Source organism: Mycothermus thermophilus (genome assembly GCF_041956435.1).
Source record: "Mycothermus thermophilus strain CBS 625.91 unplaced genomic scaffold VTJ04scaffold_7, whole genome shotgun sequence".
NCBI lineage: Eukaryota > Fungi > Ascomycota > Sordariomycetes > Sordariales > Chaetomiaceae > Mycothermus > Mycothermus thermophilus.
In genome coordinates this window covers 1-25,461 of record NW_027191433.1, presented here as the reverse complement: position 1 = coordinate 25,461, position 25,461 = coordinate 1, and the positions used below count along the sequence as shown (strand labels likewise).

The window sequence follows — 25,461 nt, the reverse complement described above, 5'->3', positions numbered from 1 at the left end:
TCCCCTCCCTCCTCCTAATGTGCCAAGCCTGTGGTTGGCCTCTATGCATCAACACCAACAATGATCATCAGACCTCAACATACCAACCATGCATCAATGACCAGAGGCTCTCCGCATTTAGTCCAATTTCGGAATCGTTCTGGAAGTATGATGGGCCTTAGGTCTGCTCTTGAGACGCAAGAGATCATCACGCGGTCACCCTGGATGGCCATCCCACCTTTAGACCTCGGTGCAACCAGACAGGTATTATAACAGCGCGACGTGCAGAAACAATGGATACATCACGTCCCTCCCTCTTCCAAAGGATCTCGCGACGATACACCATGTTGCCAAAGGACGATTCCATAGACACAGAACCCGCGGCGGCGCGGCCCTCCCCATATGAGGATGAAGACCACCAACTCCGTCCCAAACGCCGCCTCTGGGGCTGGCACCGCGACCATTTTGGCGGCGCACTGCTGTTCAATGTCGCCGCGTTCATTCTGCCTGCTTTGTATGGCACGCTTGCCAAGCTCTGGGTTGCCAACATTGACCGGTCCCTCGTCGTTACCACGGATGTTTACACATATATCGGGATCGTCGCCGAAGTGCTGAACGAGGGCCTGCCTCGCGCCGCATGGGTCATCATTGGCGACAGCGCATCGAGGACTTGGAGGCAACGGCTTGGTCTGACGCACACCCTCATCCTGTTCCAATCGGTCCTCGGTCTCATCATGAGCATTGGTTTCCTCGCTGGTGCGGCCACCTTTGCCCAAGGCTTCGTTCCCATCGAAGTGCGCGATGTAAGCATCACCTACGTGCGCATCAGCGCCTTTTCGGCGCTCAGCTCCGCCATCGAGACGGCCGTGGCGGCAGCAACGCGGGCGCTTGACAAGCCCGACGTGCCACTGGTCATCAGCACCACCAAGTTCGCCGTCAACATCATCCTGGATCTCCTCATCATATCCCGCTTCCACGTTGGCAGCCACCAGCCCACCATCAACATGCAGGCCGGGATCCAGCTCACCTGCAACATGACGGCCGCGTTCGCAGGGTTGGCCTATTTCCTCTGGACAACGACGAGGCCCGTTCTGCGCGGAAACCATTCCGAGGAAGAGGACAGCACCCGCCCCAGCCTCCACGCCCTCCTAGTTCTCCTCCGCCCTGGGCTGCTGACCTTCATCGAGTCCGCCGTCCGCAACGCTCTTTACCTGTGGCTGGTCACCACCATCGTCAGCCTCGGCTCGACCTACGCGACCGCCTGGGGCGTGTTCAACACCATCCGCTGGGGCCTGGTCATGGTTCCCGTGCAGGCGCTCGAGGCCGCGAGTCTCACGTTTGTCGGTCACCGCTGGGGCGCATGGCGTCGCGAGATCGGAACGGACACGCTGAAGCCCGGCCGCGTGGCGTTCCGCACGATTCTGCGCATCGCGAAGCCCGCGCTCCTCGCTTTGGGCATCGCGGTAGCGATCGAGGTCCCGGTCGCCATCGGCCTCTCGCTTGGAGGCGCGAAGTCATTTGGGTGGTATCTCAGCGATTCTGAGGAGGTTTCCGAGGTCGCGGCGTACATGTGGCGGACGATCGATTGGTGCTACATCTTTTATGCGACGTCGACGCAGCTGGCAAGTATTTTACTGGCGACGAGGCCGAAGTGGTATCTGTACCAGAGCCTGGCAAGCAATTTGCTGTATGTGTTGCCGTGGGCGATTGTCTGCCAAGTGGGGAATTTGGATGAGGCAAATGCGTGGACGTATCACAGTTTTGTTTTTGGTGGGAGTCTGGTGTTTAGTTTTGTGGACGTGGTGGTTGTAGATGCGTTGTGGGTGTGGACTTTGATGACAGGGAGGGCGAAGTTGGAGAAGTTCCGGAAGGCTTGAGCACTTTTCTTTTCCCTGGGACTGTGTAATTACTATTGTAGTTTGGGTGAGTTGCTCTCGACAGTCTCCCATGTTGGTGGATAATTATCGTATTAATCATGGTTGTATTTGCCAATCCCGCGGTGGCATGGGTACAAGGAGTGACTTCTCTAGAGACGGGCGGACGTTTCAGCAGCCTTGAATGCTTTCAACCTGCAACACTGAGCTCGCTGGTTTGTGCGTTGGTGTACAAGCTTCTCTGTTAGTCTTTTCCAATCAATGTCAGGTCCAAGCGTCGGGCTTGAGATTGATGAGCCTCAGGATTTGGCCGTGCTTTGCAAGGAGATGCCGCTTCTGGCCCGAGCTTACGAAGATATAGTTATCTGGGTATAACCACCAGTCGACGAAAAAAACGAGTGCTCTTACACCTTAGTTGTGGTTCTAGATACACTCCGTGACGGTGGTCCGGGGAGCCAAATCGCGTCAGTAACGAAACAACACGCTTGTGCCATCGACTTGTGCCAGCATGTAGACAGTGTTCTGGACTATTTACGGTTCTTTCCACACTGTAGCGTTGAGTTTGTCGAGAATATCACGACAGCGAAGACCCCCTCCTTTCAATTCAGGCCTAGTGCCCAGTTCTCACCGAGCCAACACATATCTCATCACCTCCCCAAGCTTCTTCGCCGGCTGTTCAACCATGCTCGGTGACCGCCAAGCTACAAACCGGTCCGGGCGCACCAGGACGCAGCCATCCTCTTCGATCTCGCTCTTCTTGGCCCAGTCAAAGTAGACGTCCTCGTAGTCCTGCTTCCAGCCAATCGAGTAGCAGGATATCTCAATGTCGAGAGCGGCTGATACAGCTTGTGCTGCCGATTTCCACTCCTGACCTCCTGGGCCTGTGAGCAGACAAAATCTACCTTTTCCAGCCAGGTCAATGGAAGAGATAGGTTTCCCTGGGGACCGAGAGTTCAACCAAACATGCGGCAGTCTATGACCTGGAAAGGTTGTGACCAGATGTGTTTTGATCGGGTCGACAGGAAGTGGAGGTGGCGGCTGATCTTCCAGATAGACGGCATTCGAGACATAGCGCTGATTCATCTCAATCCCCAGGCCGTGAAACTCGGTGGTTGTCTTTTCGATGGCTTCTCGGAAGTCCCGGCGTCGCTTGCGGCCGCGCTCACCCGGGTCGTCGAATTCGGCCAAGATCTTCCGGCGCTCTTCCGGATCCCGCTCCAGCATGCCGATTACCGTCTGCCAAGGTACATGGTCACGCAATCCTTGGTTCGCCCTGGCGATCACACCTGCTCCAACCGGTTGTCGTTCAAGAGTAAAGGAGTCGAGGAGCTTGGCCCCAGCCTTGCCGGACATGACGTAGTGAATCTTCCACGCCAGGTTGAAGGCATCCTGGATGCAGGTGTTTGATCCCAAGCCGTTGAACGGGGGGTGTCGATGGGTTGAGTCGCCAAAACAGAATCTGCTCTGGTGTCAGCTTGTCCGCAATTCCAACTTGTCAAGGGATGATGAAGACTAACACGTTGTCCCCATCCGAGTATCTCTCGGCCACCGTCTCGTTGATCCACCATTTCCCAACGTGAAGAAGTTCGACATTGACCGTATCGTCGCCGATAAGCTGCTTCACTCGGGCCATGTACTCTTCGTGACTTGCCGCCATGTCCTTGGCGGTGAGATCGGATCCTGGTGCCGCGAAGAAAATAAACATCCACTCGTCCCAGGCCCGGACCATGCGGACAACACACGCCCATCCCCACGCCGGCGCGTCGAGCTCTTCTGGCCTAAACACCCAGTGCAGATTGCCCACCCGCGTCTTCATGAGATGGGACAAATCGGCCCGCACCAACACATTCAAAGCCAGACCCTGACCGGGCTTCTTGATGAGGGGCAGGCCGATTTCGCGTACCACCTGGCTGCGCGCTCCATCGCATCCAAACAGGTATCGAGATTTGATCTTGTACGTCCGCTTTGTCACCTCATCCACCACCTCCGAAACCACCACGTCAGGTGCAGGCCGTGTCAGGGATTTGAACCGGGTGTTGAATCGAACAATCCATCCCGAGTGGATAGCGCGGCGGACCAGGATGGGCTCGAGCAGAGTTTGTGGTAGATCTACATGTGTGCATGGGCTAGCCAGTTCATAGTCGCCCTAAGTAATGTAAGCGGAGGCCCTCTGCCATCCTGGAACATGGCGCTTGTCCATACCTTTCGGGCCGGATCGTGACCCCACGAGTACACTCTCGCGAATTCCTCGCCGGCCATGCTGCGGCACCATCTGGTGTGCGCCATGTTGTGGCCAGGAGTAGCCACGTCGAGGCAGGCTTGTTCGAGGCCGATGTCCCTCAGGCATTCTGTCGCATCGTGGCAAAAGTCAGTTAGCAGCGTTCATCCAAAAGTGCCTATACGTCACAGAGTGAGGCTCAGTGCGACCACCCACCTAAACCTGCCATGTTTGTGATGTGGGCTCGCGGGGTGTCCGCCGTCCCAGGTGCAGCAGCAATGATGATTCCCGTTCTCCCTGCCCAAGATTGGATGGTTAGCATGTCGTGGTTCCTGAGGCTTTCTATCCTGCATGGCAGGCAGTTATGCACATCACCCAGAGATCCATACCATATGACGCGAGGAAACAGGCTAGAGAGGCCCCGGCCGGGCCAGCTCCCACGATTAGAAGATCGGTTGTTACCACGTCTTCGTCCGCCATTTTCTCACGGTATGTCAATTCATCAGGGGTTGTGCTCAACTACGGTAAAAGCTCAGAGCTGCTCAGGCGGGGCAATCCAGGCATCATGTATTCTAGCATGCCCCAGGGGTGGAAAAAATAAGATAGCCTCCCGTCCAGCGCATGGGCTCTTACTCAGCCCTGACAAAGTAGCCTGCTGGAGGGAGCCATTCATAGACCTGCTCAACCGGATAGCACCCAGATTCACACAGCTGCCTTAAACAGGCGTAGTACCATATTACACGAGAATCATCGATCTCGGCCTGTCACCGGCAATCGCATAGGTCCGTAAACGGGCACACAGCAGGTGGGCGGGGTTAAGCTCATAGGGATGTGGGTTTTATGGTTGTGAGCTCGGTGCCGAGCCGGGATTGTGGGAAGATATCCTATCCACACGCGGGCGTGGTGGAAGCGATGCAGAGCACCCGCTTAGCCGGAGGGGATGTGCAGTACCAAGCAATCTTCATGCCGTCGGGGAAATCCTTGACATTGGCCAAGCAAGATGTAGTTGAAGGCCGGGAACGGCGTGCAATGTGCTGCTGCCTTGTGTTAATTATGCGACCGATCGATCAGCATCTGGGGAGGAGAAGGTAGGGTTGTGCATACCTACGCATAAGCGTGCAGATGAATATGAGGTTATTTACCACATTATTTATTTCTAGTTACTAGGACACCGGCTGCGGCTCTTGGACGCCATTTTGATCATCTCGGACCAACACTGGATCTCTCATCAAGCACAGCCCGGCCCATGTACCAGCAACTATCCCGCCGACAACAGCAAGCACCCCCATTCCCAGGACGACTCGATACTCCGGATCCAACAACCACGAAGAAAACCACTTCACTGCTGGTGTGACGAACGCTTGCCGCTCCGCCTCAAGATCAGGGTTCAGGGTAACCAGCAGTCCCAGCGCCGCGAGCGAGATCCACCCCAGGAAGAAGAACGCAAAGAGTTGGATCACAGCAACCAGAACAGCTATGTCCCTAATTGTTTGGAGGACGCGAAAACCTTCGGCGACGAGAGGGGTGACTTGGTGAAATGCCGAGTTGATTTGTTTTGAGTAAGGGATGCCCATTTGTATATCTAGTTTGAACCGTGTGATTCCGCGGGATTCTTTACAAGTGAGCTTGGGACTGTCAGGTTCAAGTTGTACAAGTTTTCACGGAGACCTGCTTGGCTGTATCTGTAACCGCTCATTTTTATAGTGGCGATGTATGACGTCGATGACACACCCTGTGTGAACCAGGGATCATGTAGAACGGGTGTTAGACTTCGAAGCCTGCATCTCAAATCGACTATGATATTCACTTCATGTTGTTTTGCTACTTTCCATGACCTGACAAATAAGCGCCTGACTTCAATCCCTAAACCTCAGAACATGTCTCCCCACAGCGGTTCAACTTCATGTGGTCTTTGGCAATTCCGAAGCCTTGATGTACTTGACATCGTCAAGCTCGCCCTTGGAGGCATCATGCACGAGCACGTATTGCGCGTTGGGATCCCGCATCCTCGCCAGCTTCGCTCCCACGAGGACGGAGCACGCAGCCATGGTCCCGATCACTGTATTCCAAATGTACTTTCTGGTTGCGGGCATCTCATCAGCGCCGGGCTCTAGTATTGCTTATGAAGTGGATCATGACAGGACTTACCGCCGCAATGCCTCTTCGCCAAAGTGATCAGGGCCTCCAGCCAACCCGATATCGTCGGGCTTCGGGCGGGTCAAGACCGAGTCGTATCGTCTCTGCGAATGAGCCGGGTGGCGCCACAGAGAAGATTGAATGCGTCCAGAGGTGCGTTTTGCTACCGCAAAACTCCAGATCGACTGGTACAGACGCATGGTACACTTCATCATCTTGGCTGTTGTCTGTGAGTTGAAGTTGTTTGTGAGTTGAATGTTTGGTGAGGGGTTCATGGAGAAGAGTGAGAGACGCGATTAAAGGAGGATATTCGGCTTATGACCTCATAATCGAATCTGGGCGAAGTGTTTGCCACACAGAAACGTACCTCAGAATATCAAGGCACGACTGGCACAGACCCCGCAGCCATCCAGGTTGTCGGTTGTCGAGCATATCTGCCCACACAGTGTAACTGACCTCACACATGATCCTCACCATCAAGACGAAGCAAGTTATCAAGTTGTTCAAGAAGGATCGAGTATTTGCGATATAAGTCTTGTCTTGGAGGAAACCAGGCAGGAAAGAAGTTACATGGTCATCACCACAGGTTCTGACACCGGTTGGAACCGCACCTTGACCCCCGTCATCATCGCCATGAAGTAACAAGGCATGTCGCTCTCCTTCGGCATGGTCGTTATCTCAACGTCAAACTCCCGGAGTAACGCAGGAACTACTTTGAAGACAATGAGCTCTGCCAGGTGCCTGCCAGGACATATTCGCCCACCACCTCCCCAGATGAGATTCACCCTTTCCATCACGCTGGCCTGTTCGGGGCCATCCCGTCGAAGCCACCGATCCGGATTGAAGATGTCCGCATCAGGCCCGAATATCGCCTGATTGCGGTGCAATGCTGTAGGATTGCAGCCCACCGTGGTGCCCTCCGAGAGGAAGTGGCCGTGCAGAGAAGTGCCGCCAGCTGGAACCTTGCGGGAGAGCGACATGCCGATGACGGGATATAGCCTTTGGGATTCCTTGATGGCAGCTAACGTGTATGGGATCGACGATCCGTTGTTGCGGGACCCGTCACCATGCACGGATCTCACCTCGCTCGCCACCTTACGATGAACATGTGGATGAGACCCGATCATGGCAATGGCCGCCGTGAGGGTGGAACAGAGAGTCTCGTGGCCGGCTCCAAAGTTTGTCACCGCCATCCGCCGCAGGTAGTTCTCTGTGAAGTCGGGGTGGTCCTTATGAAGCCTGATGAGCTCGGCAAGAAGGTCTTTGCGCTCATCTCGTTTAGCAGGGAAGTTCGTCGACCGGAGCGCGTTGTTGACTCTCTTGGAGACTCTCTGGTACACAGGCTGTGAGGGTTTGGTTAACTAACGCCCGCCGCTGGAAGTGGGAGCCTCTGCTTATGTACCTACCGTGAAGAAAGGCTTGAAACCCTTGGGGGTTGCAAAAGTCACACCCCAGAGATTGGAAAACGTTCGGCCTAGAGTCTTGGACAGGAATGACAACTTTGTCACAGTCGGGAATAGTCCAAACACGCTCTTCCTCCTCCAGCCCAAGTAGCTCTGCGTGCTGGTGCCGCCATCAGAACGGTTCTTAATGTACCCGGGAGACCACGAGAGAACCATTGCCCCAAGGCACTCGACGGCGATTATATGCATCCACATCTTCAAGTCAACTTCGAGACCACCAATCGCCTTGAGCTCTGAGACAACTGCCGCAATGGCCCGGTCGACAGCCGGCTCAAAAACTTTGAGATGCTGTGCCCGATACACTCGGCCCAGGAGTCTTCGTTGCAGACGGTACCTTGGAATATCAAACTCCGAGAGTAAATCCAGAGTATCTGGGAAGTGTGGACGAAGCCTCCAATCCAGAGAGGGCTTGTTCAGGGCAGTCGCCACTAAATGGACTGGAGTTCAGCAACCGGACAGTTAACAAGAAATGAGAGGCGTGTGCTTACAATAGAACTCTGACTTTTCATAGCCCTTGCCAATTCCTTGACATGCTGTCAGCCAGCTTCAGACTTAGTTCCATGGGGGAATTCGAACCGTAGATCTTCCTGAAAGCCTCTTCCGAGTCAAACCAAACCTCTGTCGGACCGACGCGGACAACTGAGCCGTAGACGGAGTGTAGATGCTTCCCCAGCTCCCGAGCCCGGCCGTTTCGCACATGGTACGCCAGCCAGACGTTGGAAATTGCGGCAAGCCGGGGACCTGGGACCTTGGCCAGGGGATGGAACCATAGGCGATATGCGGCGATAGTGAGGAAGAAGATGACGATGAAAGAAACTGAAAGAAGACAAAGCCGACCAACGGCACTGAGGACTTCAACCATGGCTCCGGATATCGATTTCTTCTTGAAAACCTATAAACGAACCAGAAAGGACCATGGGCCAGACCTAGGGACTTGGATTGGTGGTAAGTGTGAATACAAAGTTGATCCTTCGCTCAAACGAACAGTGCAGAGGGTTGCGGGTGGGGAAGTCATCCGGAAAACTTTGAGTTCATCTTGGTTTGAGAGTGAACCGTATTGCTCGTAGAAAGACCCGAAGTCAAGCAAATAAAGCGACGATTGCATTTCAGGTACTAATAGAGCCGACCAACATGTTTACTAGAACTGACTGGTCGTGGAAAATTCTGTGCCATTGTCCCCAGATGGGAGGGTTAGGGTTTCCTTCTTGCATCTCTTGGGCTGTCAAGGCGACTCTCACTGAGGAGGACCAAGACTGAGAACATCCAATCCCCCCTGTAACGCCGACTTGGTCGGCATCTTGTTCAGGGACATCAGCTGCGCGCACTGGGCCATAACTGGATCCATTCCCATGGACGCCATGGCCACGACCGTCTCCCCCTTGGCGTAGTATGCCACCCACTTGCCATTCTCCGGGTCACCCTGGAGGACGACATCATCCCATCCGCTGGCCAAAGTGTTGCCGCAGTACCGGAGCTGGGCACCAAGGGCACTCCAGAACACCGGCGTGTAAAACTCGGGCACACGTTCCGGATTCAAAATGTGACTGGCCACCGACCGACCCGAGTTTTGGGCCACATTCCAGTGCTCGATGCGGACAGGCTTGCCATCCCCTCCGGGCCCGCGATACGGGTGTGTTGCAATGTCACCGATGGCGTAAACACCATCGAGTCCTCCCACAGTGAAGGTCTCATCGACCTTGACGCTACCGTCCTGCTCGAGCTGAATCGCGCTGTTGTCCTTGAGATACTCTGTGGCGGGGGCCACCCCAACCCCGAGGATGACGATGTCAGCATCCAGCTTGGTTCCGTCCTTAAGGTGCACCGATCCCACGTTCTCCGGGTTAGAGGTGGACGCCTCCGCCTTCTCCACGCCGGCCGACAAAATGAACTTGACCCCCTTGCCCTCAATCGTCTTGCGAATAAGATTGCCGATCTTCTCTCCGAGAACACGCTCGAGCGGCGCCTTTTCCATCCCGACGACCGTCACGTCGTTGCCATTGGAAGTAGCCACGGCAACCTCCAAGCCAATGAACGAGGATCCGATAACCACAATCTTCTTGCCTTTCTCTCCGATGGCCTCGTTGATGCGCTTGGCATCATGAACGTTGCGCAAGGTAAAGATGTTGCCCAACTCCTTGAATCCCGGGAGCGGCAGAGCTCTGGGCGTTGCGCCCGTCGACAGCACGAGTTTAGTGTAGGCGAACTTGCCGCCGGACTTGGTGGTGACCGTCTTGGTGGCAAAGTCGATGCTCGTCACTTCGTCGTGCACAATGTCGACGCTGCCCGACTTGTACCACGCCTCATCGCGCCACTGAAGCTTCGCGAGGTCCGTCAACAGCGCCTTGCTGAGTTTCGGCCGGTCGATCGGGAGGTAACCCTCGTTCGTGATGACGGAGATTGCGCCCTCGTACCCTCCTCCGCGCAAGCCCTCGACGACGCCCAGGGCACCGGAGCCGCCTCCCACCACGAGGACTTTGTCGCCTCCAGCGGCGGCGCACTTGAACTTCGGCGGCCGTCTTCCGCGCTTGATGGTGTCACTGTCACCCGTGATGTAGACTGCACCGTCGCGTTCAACAGCCTTGAACACGGGCAATGGGTCCAGGGCTGGCGCATCCTCAACGTCGCCCGTCTTGGCGCTAAAGCAGGCTGCGGTCACGTTAGCTTCGCCATGTTGGGCATGGACCTGAGCTTGATATGATCGTACCTCCGTGCCACGGGCAAGTGAGCGTTCCGTTGACTCCAAGAATGCCCTTGACCAGGGGAGCACCGTAATGCGTGCATCTGGGCCCGATAGCCTGGACAACGCCGCCAGCATTCACCAAGAGAACCTTTGCATCCAGGCCCTCCACCTCCACCTCTTGTTTCTCGCCGGGCTTGAGCCCGAGGGACGTCACGCCCTTGAGTTTGTACTCCTGCGCCATCCTAGGGGTCGATGTTGCAACGAAGCGTTGAGTGGGAGACCGTGTCACGACGCTGAAGCCCCGTATAGCCGTGAAGAACAGACGTGGAACGTGGAATGTTGTGAGTAGGAACTTGGTCATGAAGATGAATGAGGACGCATGGAGGGGTCTTGAATTTGAGGGGAAACGCCTTGACTCGGGGATAAGAGGACAATGCCGATGCAATGTCACCGCATGCAAGACAAACTCGAGCTCGTCTCGAACTCTTTCGCTGGCTTGAACAGGGCAAGCTCAAGTCACGAACCAACCTGGATCGCTCAACAAAGGTCCATGGCTTCTACTGGAATCCCGTTGCTTCCTCTCACTGGTCAATTGAGCTATGGGCGTACATCACGGTGGGGCACCGCAAGCACGCCGAAGTTGAGGTAGTGTCGTCATCGCGGGGTGAGCGCTGGAGTGGGAGAGGACAGGGTAACGGCTGGCGGCCGGGTGGCATCCGGCCCAAGATCTCGGAGCCGCAAAATCAATCCTCCGCCGTTCTGCCCCGAGCTCTCTGGCTTGGCACCCGTGGCGAGCAAACACCAACATCGAGCCGGTCGGTTCCGTGCCCGTTGTTTATCCGCGGACTTCTATCCCCATTGTCCCAGAATGGATAATTGCTAACACTCAACCCAGCCTCGCGGTTCCGTGTCCCCTTAATTAACCCGCTCTGCAGATCACGGTTTGTTGCTGTGGGGTGGAGGGCGACATCCCGTACTGCCCCTATTAATATCACCAACTAAATTGGCTGACGTTTCCCACTGGCTACAATCTCTACAGCCGGGCTGATTGGGATTAATTGACTGGTGTATTTTTGACTCATTTGGACAGGCAAGGCCCTGAAAGGATCAATGTGCGATCTCCGATTCCCTTCCAACTCCACAAGTCCGGAGCAACCGAAGGCTCAATTGACTTGTCAAGCAGTCCAACTTCCTCAGCATGTTGTCCTATGCGGGTTGCTGTGAAGCTGCCTGGGCAGTTTCGATTGTCCGCTGAATGACGACTTAGATGTCCGGATTTATGGCTTGTCCGGGCGGTCAAACATCATCCCTTTGGACTCTGTTGCCGGCATAAATGTTCCGCACACATCTAGTTGAGCCGGCGCCGGGCCCGCTGTCAGGCTATATCCGCCTCGCCACTGTCTTGTACCCAGGGCCATCACGACCCCGGGATACCTAGTCGTTGTTCTTTGCGCTGCTTGCTCACCCGCTGGGTTCCTTGGCTGACGCTTGTCCTCCCGTTGGCTCCATCTATACAATAGCCCCGTGACACTTTTCATTGGCAGGATTTAGTCTCTAGAACTCTGGTGTCTTCCTTCGTACCACGAGCCGAGACGGTTCAAGACGTCTGTCGTAACACAGGCTCCAATTTTGGAAACCACACGAGGCGCACACGAGCCGCATGCTAGGGCCATCAGGCCAGGCCCAGCCAGTACATATTAATGTATAGACTTGAGATGGTGGTTCGGGTCCTTCACCCCGAGGCCGCTTCGTTCCGTGCGAGGCGGTGGGGATTCCATTACATATCCCTTCGGTCCTTCGGGGATAACGTTGTGTGAGCTCTATATATCTGTGGATGACTATGTTCACCAGCTGCTGTGCTGGATCGACACATCTGAATGCTCAGTTGAAGATCCATGCATCACCTGCACAGTGACGCTCAGCCCAATCCAATGCCAGGAACCTAACCTTCATTGGCGCTGGTCGTCGAGATTCATCACCACCACCGAGGATGGCCTTCATTCACGTGATTGTCGCCCTGACTGTACTGCTGGTGGCTGTTGCCTCCGGCAGGGAGGTTGCAGTGAATCAAAAGCTTCGCGCGGAGATGTACGCCAATGGTCTTGTTCATGAACGGATTATGGCAACGAAGCATGTGAGTGAAACTGAACCGGACACTGCATGGACAAGACGCTGACGCGGGGACAGAGGATATGGGGCGAGTTCCTGCAGCAGGGGGCTTTTAACTCGAGTCGGTACGCCAGCTCGGGCCCCAAGAAGGATTATGTTCCATGCCGTCGCGGTGTCGCTGCATTGGTGCCGGGCGATCCCGCAAACACCTTCCGCTGCAAGAACCTGGATCTCTATGACTTCAAGACACATGCTGAGCTCGGCAGCGCCTCTGGCATGGGAGCGAGCATTTGGGGATGGACGAGTCCGGAAGGCCGTGAATTCATTGCTGTTGCGCAGGAAGACGGCACGGCCTTTGCCGAAGTGACGCCCAACGGAAAGCTCGTCTACCTGGGCCGTCTTCCACAGTACGGCACCGCTCCGAAGTCCATGTGGCGCGAGATCAAGGGTTTCAAGAACTACGTTCTGATCGGCAGCGAGGCTGTGCGGCACGGCATTCAGATCTTCGACATGTCCAAGCTTCTCAAAGTCAACCCCGAAAAGCCGGTCAAGTTTACCAACGAGCGCGATCTCACGGCGTGGTGGATGGAGGGACTGCCTCTCGGCAAATCGCACAACGTTGTCACCAACGAGGAGCTGAACTACGGAGCAGCAACGGGATTTCAGCCACGCGAGGGTCCGTATGGAGCGGGGATGATCTTTTTCGACCTGACGAACCCGTCCAAGCCAAAGTTGCTAGGCGGCACTGGCATCGATGGATACGTTCACGACGCACAGTGCATTGTGTACCGGGGGCCCGACACCAAGTACTACGGGAGGGACATCTGCTACGGATACGATGAAGATGCGTTCACCATGTAAGTCTCGTCCATGAAGGCCAATGTTTGGATCTTCCTGCTAAACGGTCATCAGCTTTGACGTTACCAACAAGAAGAACATCACCGTCATCTCGAGCACGTCGTACGAAGGTTTTGCCTACATCCATCAGGGCTGGGTGCTGGATCCGATGTGGCAGCAGTACCTCATCACGGACGACGAGTATGACGAGTACAACCGAACAGGGCTGGCCAATGACGGGTACCCTGTTTCCTACATCTGGGATATTTCATCTCTGGAGAAACCCAAGCAGACGGGATTTTATAAGGGCTTGAGGAAAGGCATCGATCACAACCAGTATGTCAAGGACGGGTATACATACCAGAGCAATTACGGCTTGGGGATCAGTATCCTGGATCTGCGGTCTGTGCCCATGGATCCGAGCGGCCGAAGCATCCGGGAGGTGGCCTATTTTGACACGCGGCCAGAGGATGATGATATGCCTGGGGGTGGTAATTTGACATTTACCGGGACCTGGGCCAATTATCCATACTTTAAGAGCGGGTATATTGTTGTGAACACGCTGGATCGGGGGGTATTCGTTTTGAAAAGGACACTATAAAAGAAATAATGAAGCAATACATTGTCTTGGACGGTTCGGACATAATTCATGATGCTGGTTCCAAAAGGAACGCAGTTGTTAGCTCTTGGTTCATGTGAGATGTGGCGAGTTTAGTTGATTGAGAGTCTAGCGATGCACCGGCCAAGTCATTTCGGCTCTGAGAGTCCTGAAGGTCAGTCATTGCCGTAGTGTATGGGGTAAGTCTCCTCATTCCGGGCATCTACGTCTCCTTGTTTGTCTGTCTCTCGCCCTCAGCGATGATCAATCCATGCATCCCGCGGTATGGAGAAACCTGCGCTGGTTTCCAACCAGAGTGTGCCAGGAACTTATCGTCGGCAAGCTTAAAGACATCTACTCTAAGAGGACGGCAACAGTCCGTCATGTCCTCGCTGGACCCGAAACCCCAGCGCGACAGGTCCCCGCCCGGACAGGTGCCTGGATAGCGTTAGCCTAATTCTATCCGGAGTACCCCATTCTGTTCACAATCTCTTTGAAGCAACCAGGGCGCCAAGGGATGCCTACTCAATGCCATCAAGATATCCTGCTCGGCGAGAAACTCAACATAGTCGCCGCTTTGCGCCGGGCACGGGTTCATGAAGTATCTCCCTTTTTCATCCAGGCCGGTGACTTGAAACAAGTTGATCACATCATGGACGTCCGACTCGGAGAGCCCAAATGGCAAGACTGCCCTCGTCAGGTTGGAGTGGCAGTGAAAATCGTACGAATCACCACCCGTCAACACGGCTCGGATGTACGGGTCACAGCGAGTGCCGAGAAGATCATGAACGCGGCCTCCGTGTTCATCCTGTCCGTACCAAGCTAGTGTGTCGGCAATGATGGTTGCCATGGGGCGCATATACGGCAGACAAGACCACAGCCGGTCGTACGTCGAGACATGCGCTGCTTGGAGCTGGCGCGTCCGTGACGCCCAGAACCGTTCTCGCGGGTTGTGAGTATTCCACACATTCAGGTCGCCCACCTGCGGCCCGTCGGGGGTGCTGATGCGCACGATGCCTCCTGCGGGAACGGTCCACGCACGGCCAGAGCGGATGGGCAGGGTGAAGTCATCCGTCTTGATGCGGGGCGCCTGCTGGATCGCCGCGTACAATGCGGTGTCCACGGTCAAGGGCGAGCCGACGGTGGGGAGGTATGCCGGCACAGGCGGTGGGATGGGTTTGCGAACACGCGGAGCAAGCTCTGGCCCATTGCCGGGAGTTGACATGGTAAGGTGTGGGCATGTCTCACGAATGGTGTACGCAAGTAGATATAATGTACTCGGCTTGTCGAAGACCCGCAACCTGAGATGTCTAAGAGAAGGGGAGTGACTGAGAGCACTGGCTCATCCAGCCAACCCCGCATTCCCTGAGCTCCGGCTGCCGCGCAGCATCGAACACCCCATAAGGCTGAGAGCAGCCTTGTGGAGCTGCGAATTGCCCAGTTTCTCAAGTCTAGATTCAACAATCGCAGACAATGACGTTCACGGTGGACTTGTAATGGCGGACACAGAGATGTCCTCCAAACTTTGGCGGTGAACCATGGAACGAAACTCCACACCTGCTGCCAAGGCCACTTGGCCACCGCCGAGAGCTGTTCCGACTTTTGGGTGGAGCCTTACGGCAGGTCAGCCCCACTCCGGGTACCGTGCAGCCGCCGAGAGCCGATACAGGCCCGGCTTCCGACCCGGCTTGGCACGGACCCCGAGCTGCGGGTCGGTCTTGCGCCGGGCGCCATGCTGATAACGCCTGTTTGGACATTCGAAACCTGGTTCTGTAAGGATCTGTTCAGGCCTTGGATGAGACGGATATCCGTCATGTGTCTTGCTCGTGAAGCCGGATCCAGGTTTGCTAGTGCAAGCTAGCATTTGCTAAGAAGGAAGAAGGACAGAACTCGGCCGTTGAGTGCCACCCCGGATGTGCAACCAAGCCGCCGGGTCACCGGCCGGGCCGTAGCAAGGGTGACGGTTTCCTGGCTTTTCTTGGCTGAGATTGCCACGTTATCTGAGGTACCAACCATGTCCGCCGTTTCTCATTTTGACTGCTATAATACCTACCAGGTGCCTTATCATGCCATGGCATATTCTCTTGGAATGCCTGGTCTAGCTGATCCCTCGACATTGCACCCCCGGTTTCATTCCAGAATCTTGCCCCATCTGGCGGCTTCCTGTCACCATGGGGTTTTCTAGTCGAGGCGTCTCAGACGCTGTGAAAAAGGTTTTCAAGATCGACTCGGACCAGTCCAAAAACAGGCAACCACCCGCTATATTCCTGCAGAGTGCCAATGCCGGGATTGACTACTACACTGAACTCGATCCCACGGTAGCAGAGTTCCTGCGGTCGCTCATCCCAACACCACAAGGCGCCCTTCGATACATTCGCAGTGTCTTCTTGTTCACACAATGGCTTCCTCATTACAACTGGACCTGGCTCATTGGCGACTCCATTGCCGGGTTGACGGTCGGCTTTGTGGTGATCCCACAAGCCATGGCGTACGCGTTGCTGGCGAAGCTGTCGCCGGAATATGGCCTGTACACGAGCTTCGTCGGTGCAGCCATCTACTGGATTTTCGGGACATCTAAGGATATCGTCATTGGGGTCAGTCCAAGTCCATGGAAGACTGCTGATAACTGGCTGACAAGTGCTTAGACAACAGCTGTCGGGTCACTCCTCGTCGGATCGGTTGTTGTTGCAGTGCAAGAAAAGCATCCCGGCGTTTACACGAACGAGGCCATTGCCAAAGTTCTGTCGGCGGTATCCGGCATGGTTCTTTTGGCGATCGGTCTGTTACGGCTTGGGTGGATTATCGAGTTCATCCCCTACATCTCGATCTCGGCGTTTGTGACAGCAGCTGCCATTACCATCATGGCAACACAGTTCCCGACCCTCATGGGCATCACCGGCGTCAACACGCGCGATGCGGCGTACCGTGTCATCATCGAATCTCTCAAGGGCCTGCCGAGAACGAAGCTCGACGCTGCGATTGGGTTGTCATCCATCGTGCTGCTCTATTGCATTCGCTACCTGTGTACCCGGATGCAACTTCGAGACCCTGCGAGGCAAAAGACGTGGGCCATCCTGTCATCGCTGCGGCTCACCTTTGCCATGCTCGTGTACACGTTTATCAGTTGGCTGGTCAATCGCAATCGCAGAGAGGCACCGGCCTTTCGAATTGTTGGGCACATCGAGAGGGGTGAGTGTACCTTGCATTGTTTTCCCGGGACCATCTAACACATAGTCTAGGGTTCATCCACGCCGGACCACCACCCTTGAGCAAGGACCTCATCCGGCTTGTGCTTCCTGAGCTTCCTGCCATCGTCATTATCCTCGTCATCGAGCATGTGGCCATTGCCAAGTCCTTTGGGCGAACGTTTGGCTACGACGTGGTCCCTTCTCAGGAGATCCTGGCCCAGGGCGCCTCGAACCTAGTCGGAACCTTTGTGGGAGGTTACGCCTGCACGGGATCCTTTGGTGCCTCTGCCGTTCTGTCAAAAGCTGGCGTGCGCACACCGCTGGCAGGGCTGTTCAGTGCTCTCATTCTGGTGCTCGCCCTCTACGCCTTGACAACCGTTTTCTTTTACATTCCGTTGGCCGCGCTCGCCGGGCTCATCATCCACGCGGTCGTTGATCTGCCAACGCCGCCCAAGACGCTCTATAAGTACTGGAAACTCTCCCCGCTGGAGTTTGTGCTCTGGTGGATCGGGGTTCTACTCGCTATTTTTGTCTCCCTGGAAACTTCCATCTACGTCACTATCGGAATCTCGCTCGCCATCTTGCTTATACGCCTTGCCCGCGGTCGTGGCCACTTTGTCGGCCGGACTCGCGTCTATCACTACCAGACCCCGGCGATAATAACATCCCCGGGAGCCAGCGACAGTGACCTAGCATCCAGGACAACTATGGCCGAGCAGCGGACGGCTTCGCTTGACGCACGCCCCGTGAGCCAGTGCTTCCAGGCAAAGGCTCGTGACATTTACTTGCCCATCGACCACCGTGATGCATCAAACCCGGACATCGAGGTCACGGATCCGTATCCCGGTGTCTTTATCTACCAGTTCCCCTCGGGATTCAACTACACCAACCAGGCGCAGCACATCCAACGCCTGGTTTCTTACGTCAAGTCACACACTCGCCCCAGCGGCCACCAGCCCTCTTCCAAGTCTGCCCGTCTGTGGAGCGATTTTGCGCGGACTGAGTCGACACAGGCCGGCGAGGGGACAACCCGGCCCACTCTCCGCGCTGTTGTGCTCGACTGCACGGCTGTTGACGCGATCGACATTACCACTGTTCAGGGCCTTGTTGACGCGCGGCGGGCCCTTGAGAGGCATGCCTGTCAGTATGGCGATGGGGCATCTTGTGATGGGAGGTGTGTGCAGTGGCATTTTGCGGGGTTGTCCAATCCGTGGACAAGGAGAGCGCTTGCTGTGGCTGGGTTTGGGGCGCCGGCTGGGTTGATTGAACGGCCAGGCGCAAGGGCGGAGGACCAAGAGAACATCTTGGGTGGGTGGGAGCCGGTCTATGTCGTGGCGAGCCCGGCGGCGTCACCAAGTGATGGGCACGAGGCAGAAAAGGGGCAGCCGCACAAAGGGCTATTGCCAGTTCATGGGGTTGATCGGCCGTTCTTCCATGTTGATCTGATCGAGGCTGTGGACGCGGCGGTGAGGGAGGCGAAGAGGATGGAACGACTTCAAAAGAGGGTTCAAGGGTACGAGACCGAGGATGGTGTGGGCGATGAGTCAGTCACGGCCAATGCTCGGACGTGATACGATGGAATGGCGTTTTAGGGTTAGGTTTGTAATGATTACTGATGATGCATGCGGGGATTAGACTTGTAAGATCTTGGTACTAGGCAATAGTTTAATTGATGTAACTGTCATTTAGGTTATGGACTTTGTAGGTGGAACCCCAGGTTGTCTGGCTTTGTACACCTTGGCTTTGTAGATGTAGTTCACAACGGGATTCCTTGGGACAGATTGGAGTTACCAGGCTTGCTTTTGAGTACCTAGCTGGCTAGTCGTAGCGTTTCACTTGGCTACACAAAGTGGATGAGGCATTTCAAGGTGTTCCTTCAGCTGTGCTGAACCCCTGGCTGGTGATGGGAACATGTGCATATAGTAATACTACACCCCAGACACTCGACCCATGGCTTGCTGCATGGTGTGGGTTTGGGTCAGGCTCTGCATCTTTACGAGGCCAAGATTAGCACATGGAAGGTTGAGGTATGCTGATATAAAACTAACGCGGCTTTGTTTTTCCGTTGACCTGTTCAACCTTGTGGGCTCATAACCTTCAGCCCCAAAATCGAATGCTTCGAATGTAATCCGCCTTGTTGTTTCTACGCGCTCGCTCTCCTCTCGACATGAAACCTGCTGCCATCTTCCCAGTGCTTCTCGTCGCCTCGTCCTCGGCCAATGCCAAGAAAATCTTCTGCAACGAAGGCACCACAGAAAGCTGGGACCTAGCACAGGTTGAGCACAACGGCTACCTCCACGAGACTACCGATGTCTACTTTGACAGGCCACCAGCCCTAGTCGCTGGGTAAGTCTTCGACCCCGATTACCCCGGACGCTGTCATTCTGAGGTACGCTATAATGCGGGCTACGGGCTGGGCGACACACGGTACTACGGCTTTGCGTTCCGTCTTCATCCAGAGTGGAAGTTCTCGCCTCCTATAAGCTACAACATTGCCCAGTTCATTGCGCCATTCGACAGTTCATGCGATTCCTACATGCCCACCACGATGATGTGGATGGTTGGCTCTCAACTCTTCACCCGGACCAAGCATGGGAGCGTTTGCAACCAGACTATCGTGGAATACCCTCTCGACGTCGATGTCACGGCCGGGGACTGGCACAGAGTCATCATTGGCGCTTCCTGGCAGGCCAGCACAACCGGCTTTTTGAAGGTCTGGTATGACGGGAAAAAGGTCCTGGACGAGCAAGACATTCCCACGACGGTCACCGAGACGGAGCAGTTTCAATTCCGGATCGGCCTGTATGCGAACGGCTGGTATGACGACAGGACGCGACAACCTCCTGAGGGCATCTACGAGGTCTTTTACGACAAGATCGCTATCGCCACAACCAAGGATGAAGCCTCCCCGGACACGTGGAAGAGGAAGCCGATAAGCTGTCGAAGGTTGACACGTTGAACACTCAGATTGTCAAGGAGTTTAGGATGAAGTTTGTGACGAATATTATGGATTGAAAGTGGTACTATCTCAACGCATCATGGTTTAGTTGCTCGGGTACACCTCACCCTGATCCCACTGTTGTTGCATGTTAGAGACGGTTTTGGTCGTGACAATGCGCATCGGCCAACTTACGTGTTCGACAATGCAGCCGCCCTCCCAACGGAACCTGTCCACGACCTCGCCCAGGAAGCCCGCGCGATAATTGACCCAGGACATGTTGTCCTTGATGGTGGAACGCAGCAGGACGTGCTGGAAACTGCCCCAGATCGGGCTCAGGATGTTCCAGGCATTTTGGGCGCCGTTGTCAGCCATGGGGTTGTGGTTCTGTTCAGGGTTAGCTTTGAACGGACCCTGGTATCTTGGAAATTCTTACAATGTAGTCGGCGGCGATGAACTTGAAGGCCTCGTAGAGATTCTTCCTCGGCCCAACAAAGTAATCCACGAATTCACGGAACCGGGCCTCCAGTTCCTCCTGGCTCGGCGGAGGGTCCTGGCGGACACACGGGGGCGGAGCTTGTTGTCCTCCTCCTCCCCACTGCCTGGTCGCAAGGGCAGCCTCTCCGGTCGGGAGGGCGAGCGCCGACAGCGGCGCCGCAACAAGGGCGAGGACGCAAGGGAGAACCTTCATGATGGAGTCGTTGAGATCAACAGGGTGGCGGCCAGGGAGGTCGGGGTGAAATCCAGGGTTCATAGTGATGGTCGGGGCTCGTTGCTTTATATGTCGCGGAGAGAGGCTCTCCCGTGATGCTTGGCTCAATATGAAGAGTATCATCCCGCTGTATTTTACCAGCGCATCACTATGGCCATGGCGTGGTGCTCATTGCCGTTGGTAACCACCGCGCGTCTTGGCCGTAACAATGACAATATCCCTGCGCGTTCGGAGAGGCCCAGGCCGGCTGCGCTCGGTTACGTTCTCACGACCTGCAACCTTCCCCTCACTGAGGGTCCAACAGGAGTACAAATCAACAACCGAGTTCAACACAGGGTAACAGTGAAAACATGGGCGCCATCAGCAAAATCGCAAGAACCAAATTACGTGAATGCGATTGAACTATCGGGTATACATTTGCCCTGACCCAACCCTCGATTCCACCATTTTCCATGGGAGCATGACCATGCTTTAAGCAACCGTTTCCTTGGTCTCGACGTTGCGCTTTTCGGTGCTGCCGCGCGCCTCGACGTCGCCTCCGTGGTGCCCGACGACCTTTTCGACCGCCGCAACGGCCTCGTCGGCAAGCCGCTTGTCCTCGAACACTGAGACAGTTAGCACACGTTCTGAGGCAGTGGATCAGGAAAAACATACTGAAGGCAAGCTCCTCGAGAGTGCGACCGAACGTCTCGGGGAACATGAAGTAGACAAAGACGACTTCGTAAGCTAGCCAGGCACAGTACGAGATCAGGTACCTCCAGCCCACGTCGCGGAGGCCGATGGGGTTGACGAAGGTGGTGAAGAAGCCGGCGAGGCGACCAAAGAGCTGGAACCACGCGATACCGCTGGAACGCTCCGCATACGGCCAGATTTCGACCATGTAGGCTGTTGCGTGTCAGCATGAAGAAAGCGTGGGTGGAGAGAGCGACGTACTGTATGTCAGAGCATTGTAGCCCATGTTGTAGCAGGGAGAGTAGGCGTAGATGAAGAACAGCACGGCAATGTTTGCGGCGTTGTTGGGCGTGCCGGCCTTCTCAGCAGTCTGGGCGCGCTCCATCGAAATCGTCCACGAGATGTAGCAAAGGAGCAGGCTGATGGTGCAGGTGAGGTACATGACGCGACGGCGGATGCGCACGACGAGCAGCGAGACGACAACACCGCAGAACAAACTCCAGCAGGCGATCGAGACGTTGATCTTTTGGACATACTTGGCGTCGGTGAAGCCAATGAGCTTGAGGAGATCGCCGAGGTAGTATCTGTACGCTGTTAGGGGGTGGCTCGAGCGTGATATCTGCGGATCACTTACGAGATGAGAGTGTTGCCGGACCACTGCGTGAACAAGCCCAGCATGGTCGTGATGAGCAGACGACGGCGCATACCCGAAGTCTTGAACAGGTCAATCCAGGACTTCTTGGAAGCCTCGAGCTCCAGGCGGATGGTGGTCTGCATTTGCGCAAACTCGGCGTTGACGAACTCCTCACCACGGTCGCTCTCGCCATGGTACTTGAGCAGGATCGCGCGGGCCTCCTCGGCACGGTCCTTGGTGATCAGCCAGCGGGGGCTTTCGGGGAGGAAGCTGGGCATTGTCAGCTGATTTTGTTTTTACAGTGTTTCAAGGTGTGACGCACAAGACGAAAAAGATTTGCAGCAGCGAGGGGCAAATCTGGAGAAGGGAGGGAATTCTCCAAGCCCAGTCGGTCTTGATGTCGTTGGTGCCGAAGCAGATGGCCGCCGCAATGATCTGGCCGATAAAGTACGACACGTTGAAGAGCGAAGTCAGGACGGGGCGTTCCTTGGGGTACGCAAGCTCGCCGATGAGCGCGGAGCCCGACACGATGCAGGTGGGAATGCCAAAGCCGAGGATCATGCGAGCAATGATGTACATGCCGACTGCGGGGGTCAGCACGGAGCTTAATAGAGGGGTTGAGAGCGCGTACCATGCACCGAGAAGCCCTGAATGATGGCGCCGCTGACCATGATGAGCGATCCGCCAAAGATGGACCAGCGACGGCCAAACTTGTCGTTGACGATGGGGATCAGGGGGAGCGACAGAATGGCGCCGAGAGAGTATGCCGCGGCAATGATGCCCTTGAGGGCACCCTGGGGGTTATTGAAATCTGGCCTTGTCAGCGCTGCTCATCGAGCGGACGGGGGCCTGGCTCACAGGTAGTCCATGTCGGCACGATCTGGAGCGCGTTGATCATTTGCGAGTCGAATCCGGACGTAAGCTCGATGCCCATGCATGTCGGAAAGAGCATTAAGTAGAGATACAGCAGGTTCGGCTTCTGGAAGAAGTATTTCTTGTCCTCGTTGGCAAGCCGGGTGATGATGGGGTCGGACTTGCCGACCTCGGCCGCCGTCGCCGCGCCGATCGCCATGATTCCGGGCTTTGACTCCGGTGATGCTACTTGGTGACTGTGCTGGAGTTTACGGCCCCGGCGGTGTTCCCAGGAGTCGCGAGAGGGTGGAAGACCGTCCAGACGAGCGCGTGCTGGAGGCGGCTGGTTTTAATATTGCCCCCAACAATCTATGCAGAACGGCCCACGACCCCGGGATGAGCTACTTTCCATCCTGCCAGGCGCCGTCGCATAACAGCGTGCCTTTCTCTCCCGCGACGGCCGCACACCTCCGCACATGGTTGGGGTAACCGGCGATCCGGGGTCCAGGGATGTTCTGGAGGTCGCGGAGCTGGGTCGTGATGTCACCAATCCTCTGCATGCGGGCACGGGATGAGGGGACTGTGTGGTGTCTTGATGTTGCACCCTGCAGGTTTTGCGCCGTGTCGCTGCGGATGGTACTGGCTCCGGATCAATGAGTCGCAACCCGGCGTGGAGAAAGTCTTCTCTGTACCAACGGCACGAGAGCGGAGGATGCAACGGCTGCTACCATCCCATTCAGAGGATCAAATTCCATCGCATGAAGGTGGCCACGGTCTCCATTCGGGGATGGTGGATTTGGGGCATTCTCAGTGTGCTCCGGAGAAGTTCCGCGTCCATGTCCAGCAATCTCCCATCCCGTTTGGTCTGCTTGGAGAGCAGACAGGCCACGATTGGATATGTTGGGTCTGCTCCGTCTAGGTGACAGGCGTCTCCGCCGGATAAATGGATCCTGTATAACAAGGCCAAGACGGCATCTTCGCAACGTCGTCCCGCTAGCGCGAGCCGAGAACCAGGGTGTTGTTCCTCCATTGGTGTGCCAGCCGGCAAATCGTTCTTATTGCTGCTGTAATCGGTCCGCGGGGTACGCTGCATGCCGTGGCAAGGTGAAGGTGCTTGGGCGGCCAACCGTATTGCAATTGAGCCGGCGATATTACTGCTTGCCGCTCTTGGTGGGCTGCCCAGCCGTCTGGGAACGCTGGGGAGTGCTGCCAAGTGGTTGGTGTCAAAGGTTCGGCGTCGTTGGTTTGGCTCTCGATCCTCCTGTTCTTCGGCCATGAGGTCGGCATTTCCTGTCTAACGGTAGTTGCCAGAAGCCATTCGCCTGAAGGGGAATGGTGCAGACACTAAATCAACTGCCGCGCCGAAAGCACGGAGGTGAATCCGAGTCTTGGCCGGGTCAGCCACCGCCGAACGCCAAGCTCAAGCTCCGGCTTGGCAACGGGCGTCCCGAAAAAAAAGTTGCCTGTTTTGGAAGTCTCAGTGCCGGAGTGTTGGGAGTTGTCTAACAATGCCAGACAGATATTTCGGTGAACCCAGTCCACGTTCAAGAGATTGACCAAGTCTGTTGTTTAACAACTAGTCTCACTTTGGGCACACATCGGGAAAAAACGTAATCACGTGACTGGTCATGTGCCCTTGGCTGTTATCATGTTCTGCTCTGACAAGCCTCCATCCTCAACCTCGATCCTCATCAATCCTGATTTTCCCCTGTTGAGACGGCACATCCAATTGCTCCTCCCGACTTAAAATCCCTTTCCTAGTGCTCAATCCTGTGGTCCCGATGTTCAACGGCGTTCCAGACTCCACTCTCGGCGGTCAAGATTTCGTTCTCGACAGTGGAATCGAACATTTCTTAGATTCGAGCTCCTTTTCCTACGGATTCCATCCCTTAATAATAATAATAAGGCACCATCTCCAATGTCAAAGCATGTCACTGTCAGGCGAAGCAAAAATGATGGACAACGTTTGATTTGTCTCAAAGTACGCGACATGCCTTCAATGCGTCCAACCCATCCTATATCCCTCATACCAATCCGCCATCTGCCTTGCCCCCCAGCCTAGAGAGTGAGATGCTAGGTACGGACTCGTCGTCCACTTTGTCCTCCGGCTTAGGCAGGGGGAAGGCTTGTACAGACACCGTCATCTCCATCCTCCTTCGGCTTTCCCCAGCCTCATCTTCATCCTCAGCCCCATCGGCGGACCCGGGTGGGTGGCAGTTGGCCGGCGGTCCTGACTCTTCAGAATCAGGGAAAATCTCGTACTGGAAGGCGACAGCTTGATGTTCGCGGAGCACCTTCAAAGTGTTGATGAACGCATCGAGGGACTCATCTGTCGCCTTGACCTTGAAATAGTACGAGGAGCGCTTGTTGGGGTCTGGATTCCGGCAATACCAGTTCACTCCTTGGTTGCTTGCCTCCAAGAATGGCCGGCCGTTTCGAACTCCCGCAACCACGGTACTCGGGTCGATCTGGCGAAGCAGGACTTTGGACAGGTCAAGCGGAGCTTGCCCCTGCTGAGCAGTAGAATCAAGCGGACGCTGAAGCACGACTTGCTCGCGCGCCAGAGCCTGG

General features: G+C 55.6%; 12 protein-coding genes across 12 annotated transcripts; 5 read left to right on the top strand and 7 right to left on the bottom strand.

The window, feature by feature from the left end:
- Nucleotides 1–323: 323 nt before the first annotated feature.
- VTJ04DRAFT_9553 (uncharacterized protein) lies at nucleotides 324–1,856 on the top strand (the record flags this gene model as incomplete). The annotated part of the gene is made up of 1 exon (XM_069368113.1): nucleotides 324–1,856. One exon carries the CDS (start codon nucleotides 324–326, stop codon nucleotides 1,854–1,856), a length of 1,533 nt encoding a protein of 510 aa, XP_069214289.1.
- A 621-nt stretch (nucleotides 1,857–2,477) lies between these two features.
- On the bottom strand, nucleotides 2,478–4,551 carry VTJ04DRAFT_9552 (uncharacterized protein; the record flags this gene model as incomplete). Its single annotated transcript, XM_069368112.1, has 5 exons — nucleotides 2,478–3,312; nucleotides 3,371–3,999; nucleotides 4,056–4,201; nucleotides 4,288–4,368; nucleotides 4,461–4,551. 5 exons carry the CDS (start codon nucleotides 4,549–4,551, stop codon nucleotides 2,478–2,480), a joined length of 1,782 nt encoding a protein of 593 aa, XP_069214288.1.
- Nucleotides 4,552–5,972: 1,421 nt separating this feature from the next.
- On the bottom strand, nucleotides 5,973–6,422 carry VTJ04DRAFT_9551 (uncharacterized protein; the record flags this gene model as incomplete). Its single annotated transcript, XM_069368111.1, has 2 exons — nucleotides 5,973–6,150; nucleotides 6,220–6,422. 2 exons carry the CDS (start codon nucleotides 6,420–6,422, stop codon nucleotides 5,973–5,975), a joined length of 381 nt encoding a protein of 126 aa, XP_069214287.1.
- A 351-nt stretch (nucleotides 6,423–6,773) lies between these two features.
- Nucleotides 6,774–8,532, bottom strand: VTJ04DRAFT_9550 (uncharacterized protein; the record flags this gene model as incomplete). Its single annotated transcript, XM_069368110.1, has 4 exons — nucleotides 6,774–7,550; nucleotides 7,614–7,912; nucleotides 8,159–8,194; nucleotides 8,247–8,532. 4 exons carry the CDS (start codon nucleotides 8,530–8,532, stop codon nucleotides 6,774–6,776), a joined length of 1,398 nt encoding a protein of 465 aa, XP_069214286.1.
- A 372-nt stretch (nucleotides 8,533–8,904) lies between these two features.
- Nucleotides 8,905–10,711, bottom strand: VTJ04DRAFT_9549 (uncharacterized protein; the record flags this gene model as incomplete). Its single annotated transcript, XM_069368108.1, has 2 exons — nucleotides 8,905–10,316; nucleotides 10,375–10,711. 2 exons carry the CDS (start codon nucleotides 10,709–10,711, stop codon nucleotides 8,905–8,907), a joined length of 1,749 nt encoding a protein of 582 aa, XP_069214285.1.
- Nucleotides 10,712–12,340: 1,629 nt separating this feature from the next.
- VTJ04DRAFT_9548 (uncharacterized protein) lies at nucleotides 12,341–13,897 on the top strand (the record flags this gene model as incomplete). The annotated part of the gene is made up of 3 exons (XM_069368107.1): nucleotides 12,341–12,484; nucleotides 12,538–13,316; nucleotides 13,372–13,897. The coding sequence occupies 3 exons, from the start codon at nucleotides 12,341–12,343 to the stop codon at nucleotides 13,895–13,897; spliced, it is 1,449 nt and encodes a 482-aa protein (XP_069214284.1).
- A 220-nt stretch (nucleotides 13,898–14,117) lies between these two features.
- On the bottom strand, nucleotides 14,118–15,119 carry VTJ04DRAFT_9547 (uncharacterized protein; the record flags this gene model as incomplete). Its single annotated transcript, XM_069368106.1, has 2 exons — nucleotides 14,118–14,332; nucleotides 14,420–15,119. The coding sequence occupies 2 exons, from the start codon at nucleotides 15,117–15,119 to the stop codon at nucleotides 14,118–14,120; spliced, it is 915 nt and encodes a 304-aa protein (XP_069214283.1).
- Nucleotides 15,120–16,065: 946 nt separating this feature from the next.
- VTJ04DRAFT_9546 (uncharacterized protein) lies at nucleotides 16,066–18,653 on the top strand (the record flags this gene model as incomplete). The annotated part of the gene is made up of 3 exons (XM_069368105.1): nucleotides 16,066–16,488; nucleotides 16,540–17,083; nucleotides 17,134–18,653. The coding sequence occupies 3 exons, from the start codon at nucleotides 16,066–16,068 to the stop codon at nucleotides 18,651–18,653; spliced, it is 2,487 nt and encodes an 828-aa protein (XP_069214282.1).
- A 596-nt stretch (nucleotides 18,654–19,249) lies between these two features.
- Nucleotides 19,250–20,041, top strand: VTJ04DRAFT_9545 (uncharacterized protein; the record flags this gene model as incomplete). The annotated part of the gene is made up of 2 exons (XM_069368104.1): nucleotides 19,250–19,428; nucleotides 19,567–20,041. 2 exons carry the CDS (start codon nucleotides 19,250–19,252, stop codon nucleotides 20,039–20,041), a joined length of 654 nt encoding a protein of 217 aa, XP_069214281.1.
- An 84-nt stretch (nucleotides 20,042–20,125) lies between these two features.
- VTJ04DRAFT_9544 (uncharacterized protein) lies at nucleotides 20,126–20,774 on the bottom strand (the record flags this gene model as incomplete). The annotated part of the gene is made up of 3 exons (XM_069368103.1): nucleotides 20,126–20,158; nucleotides 20,216–20,407; nucleotides 20,457–20,774. 3 exons carry the CDS (start codon nucleotides 20,772–20,774, stop codon nucleotides 20,126–20,128), a joined length of 543 nt encoding a protein of 180 aa, XP_069214280.1.
- A 108-nt stretch (nucleotides 20,775–20,882) lies between these two features.
- On the top strand, nucleotides 20,883–21,158 carry VTJ04DRAFT_9543 (uncharacterized protein; the record flags this gene model as incomplete). Its single annotated transcript, XM_069368102.1, has 1 exon — nucleotides 20,883–21,158. One exon carries the CDS (start codon nucleotides 20,883–20,885, stop codon nucleotides 21,156–21,158), a length of 276 nt encoding a protein of 91 aa, XP_069214279.1.
- Nucleotides 21,159–21,203: 45 nt separating this feature from the next.
- Nucleotides 21,204–23,110, bottom strand: VTJ04DRAFT_9542 (uncharacterized protein; the record flags this gene model as incomplete). Its single annotated transcript, XM_069368101.1, has 7 exons — nucleotides 21,204–21,337; nucleotides 21,387–21,617; nucleotides 21,666–21,988; nucleotides 22,039–22,308; nucleotides 22,361–22,622; nucleotides 22,670–22,849; nucleotides 22,897–23,110. The coding sequence occupies 7 exons, from the start codon at nucleotides 23,108–23,110 to the stop codon at nucleotides 21,204–21,206; spliced, it is 1,614 nt and encodes a 537-aa protein (XP_069214278.1).
- Nucleotides 23,111–25,461: the final 2,351 nt, after the last annotated feature.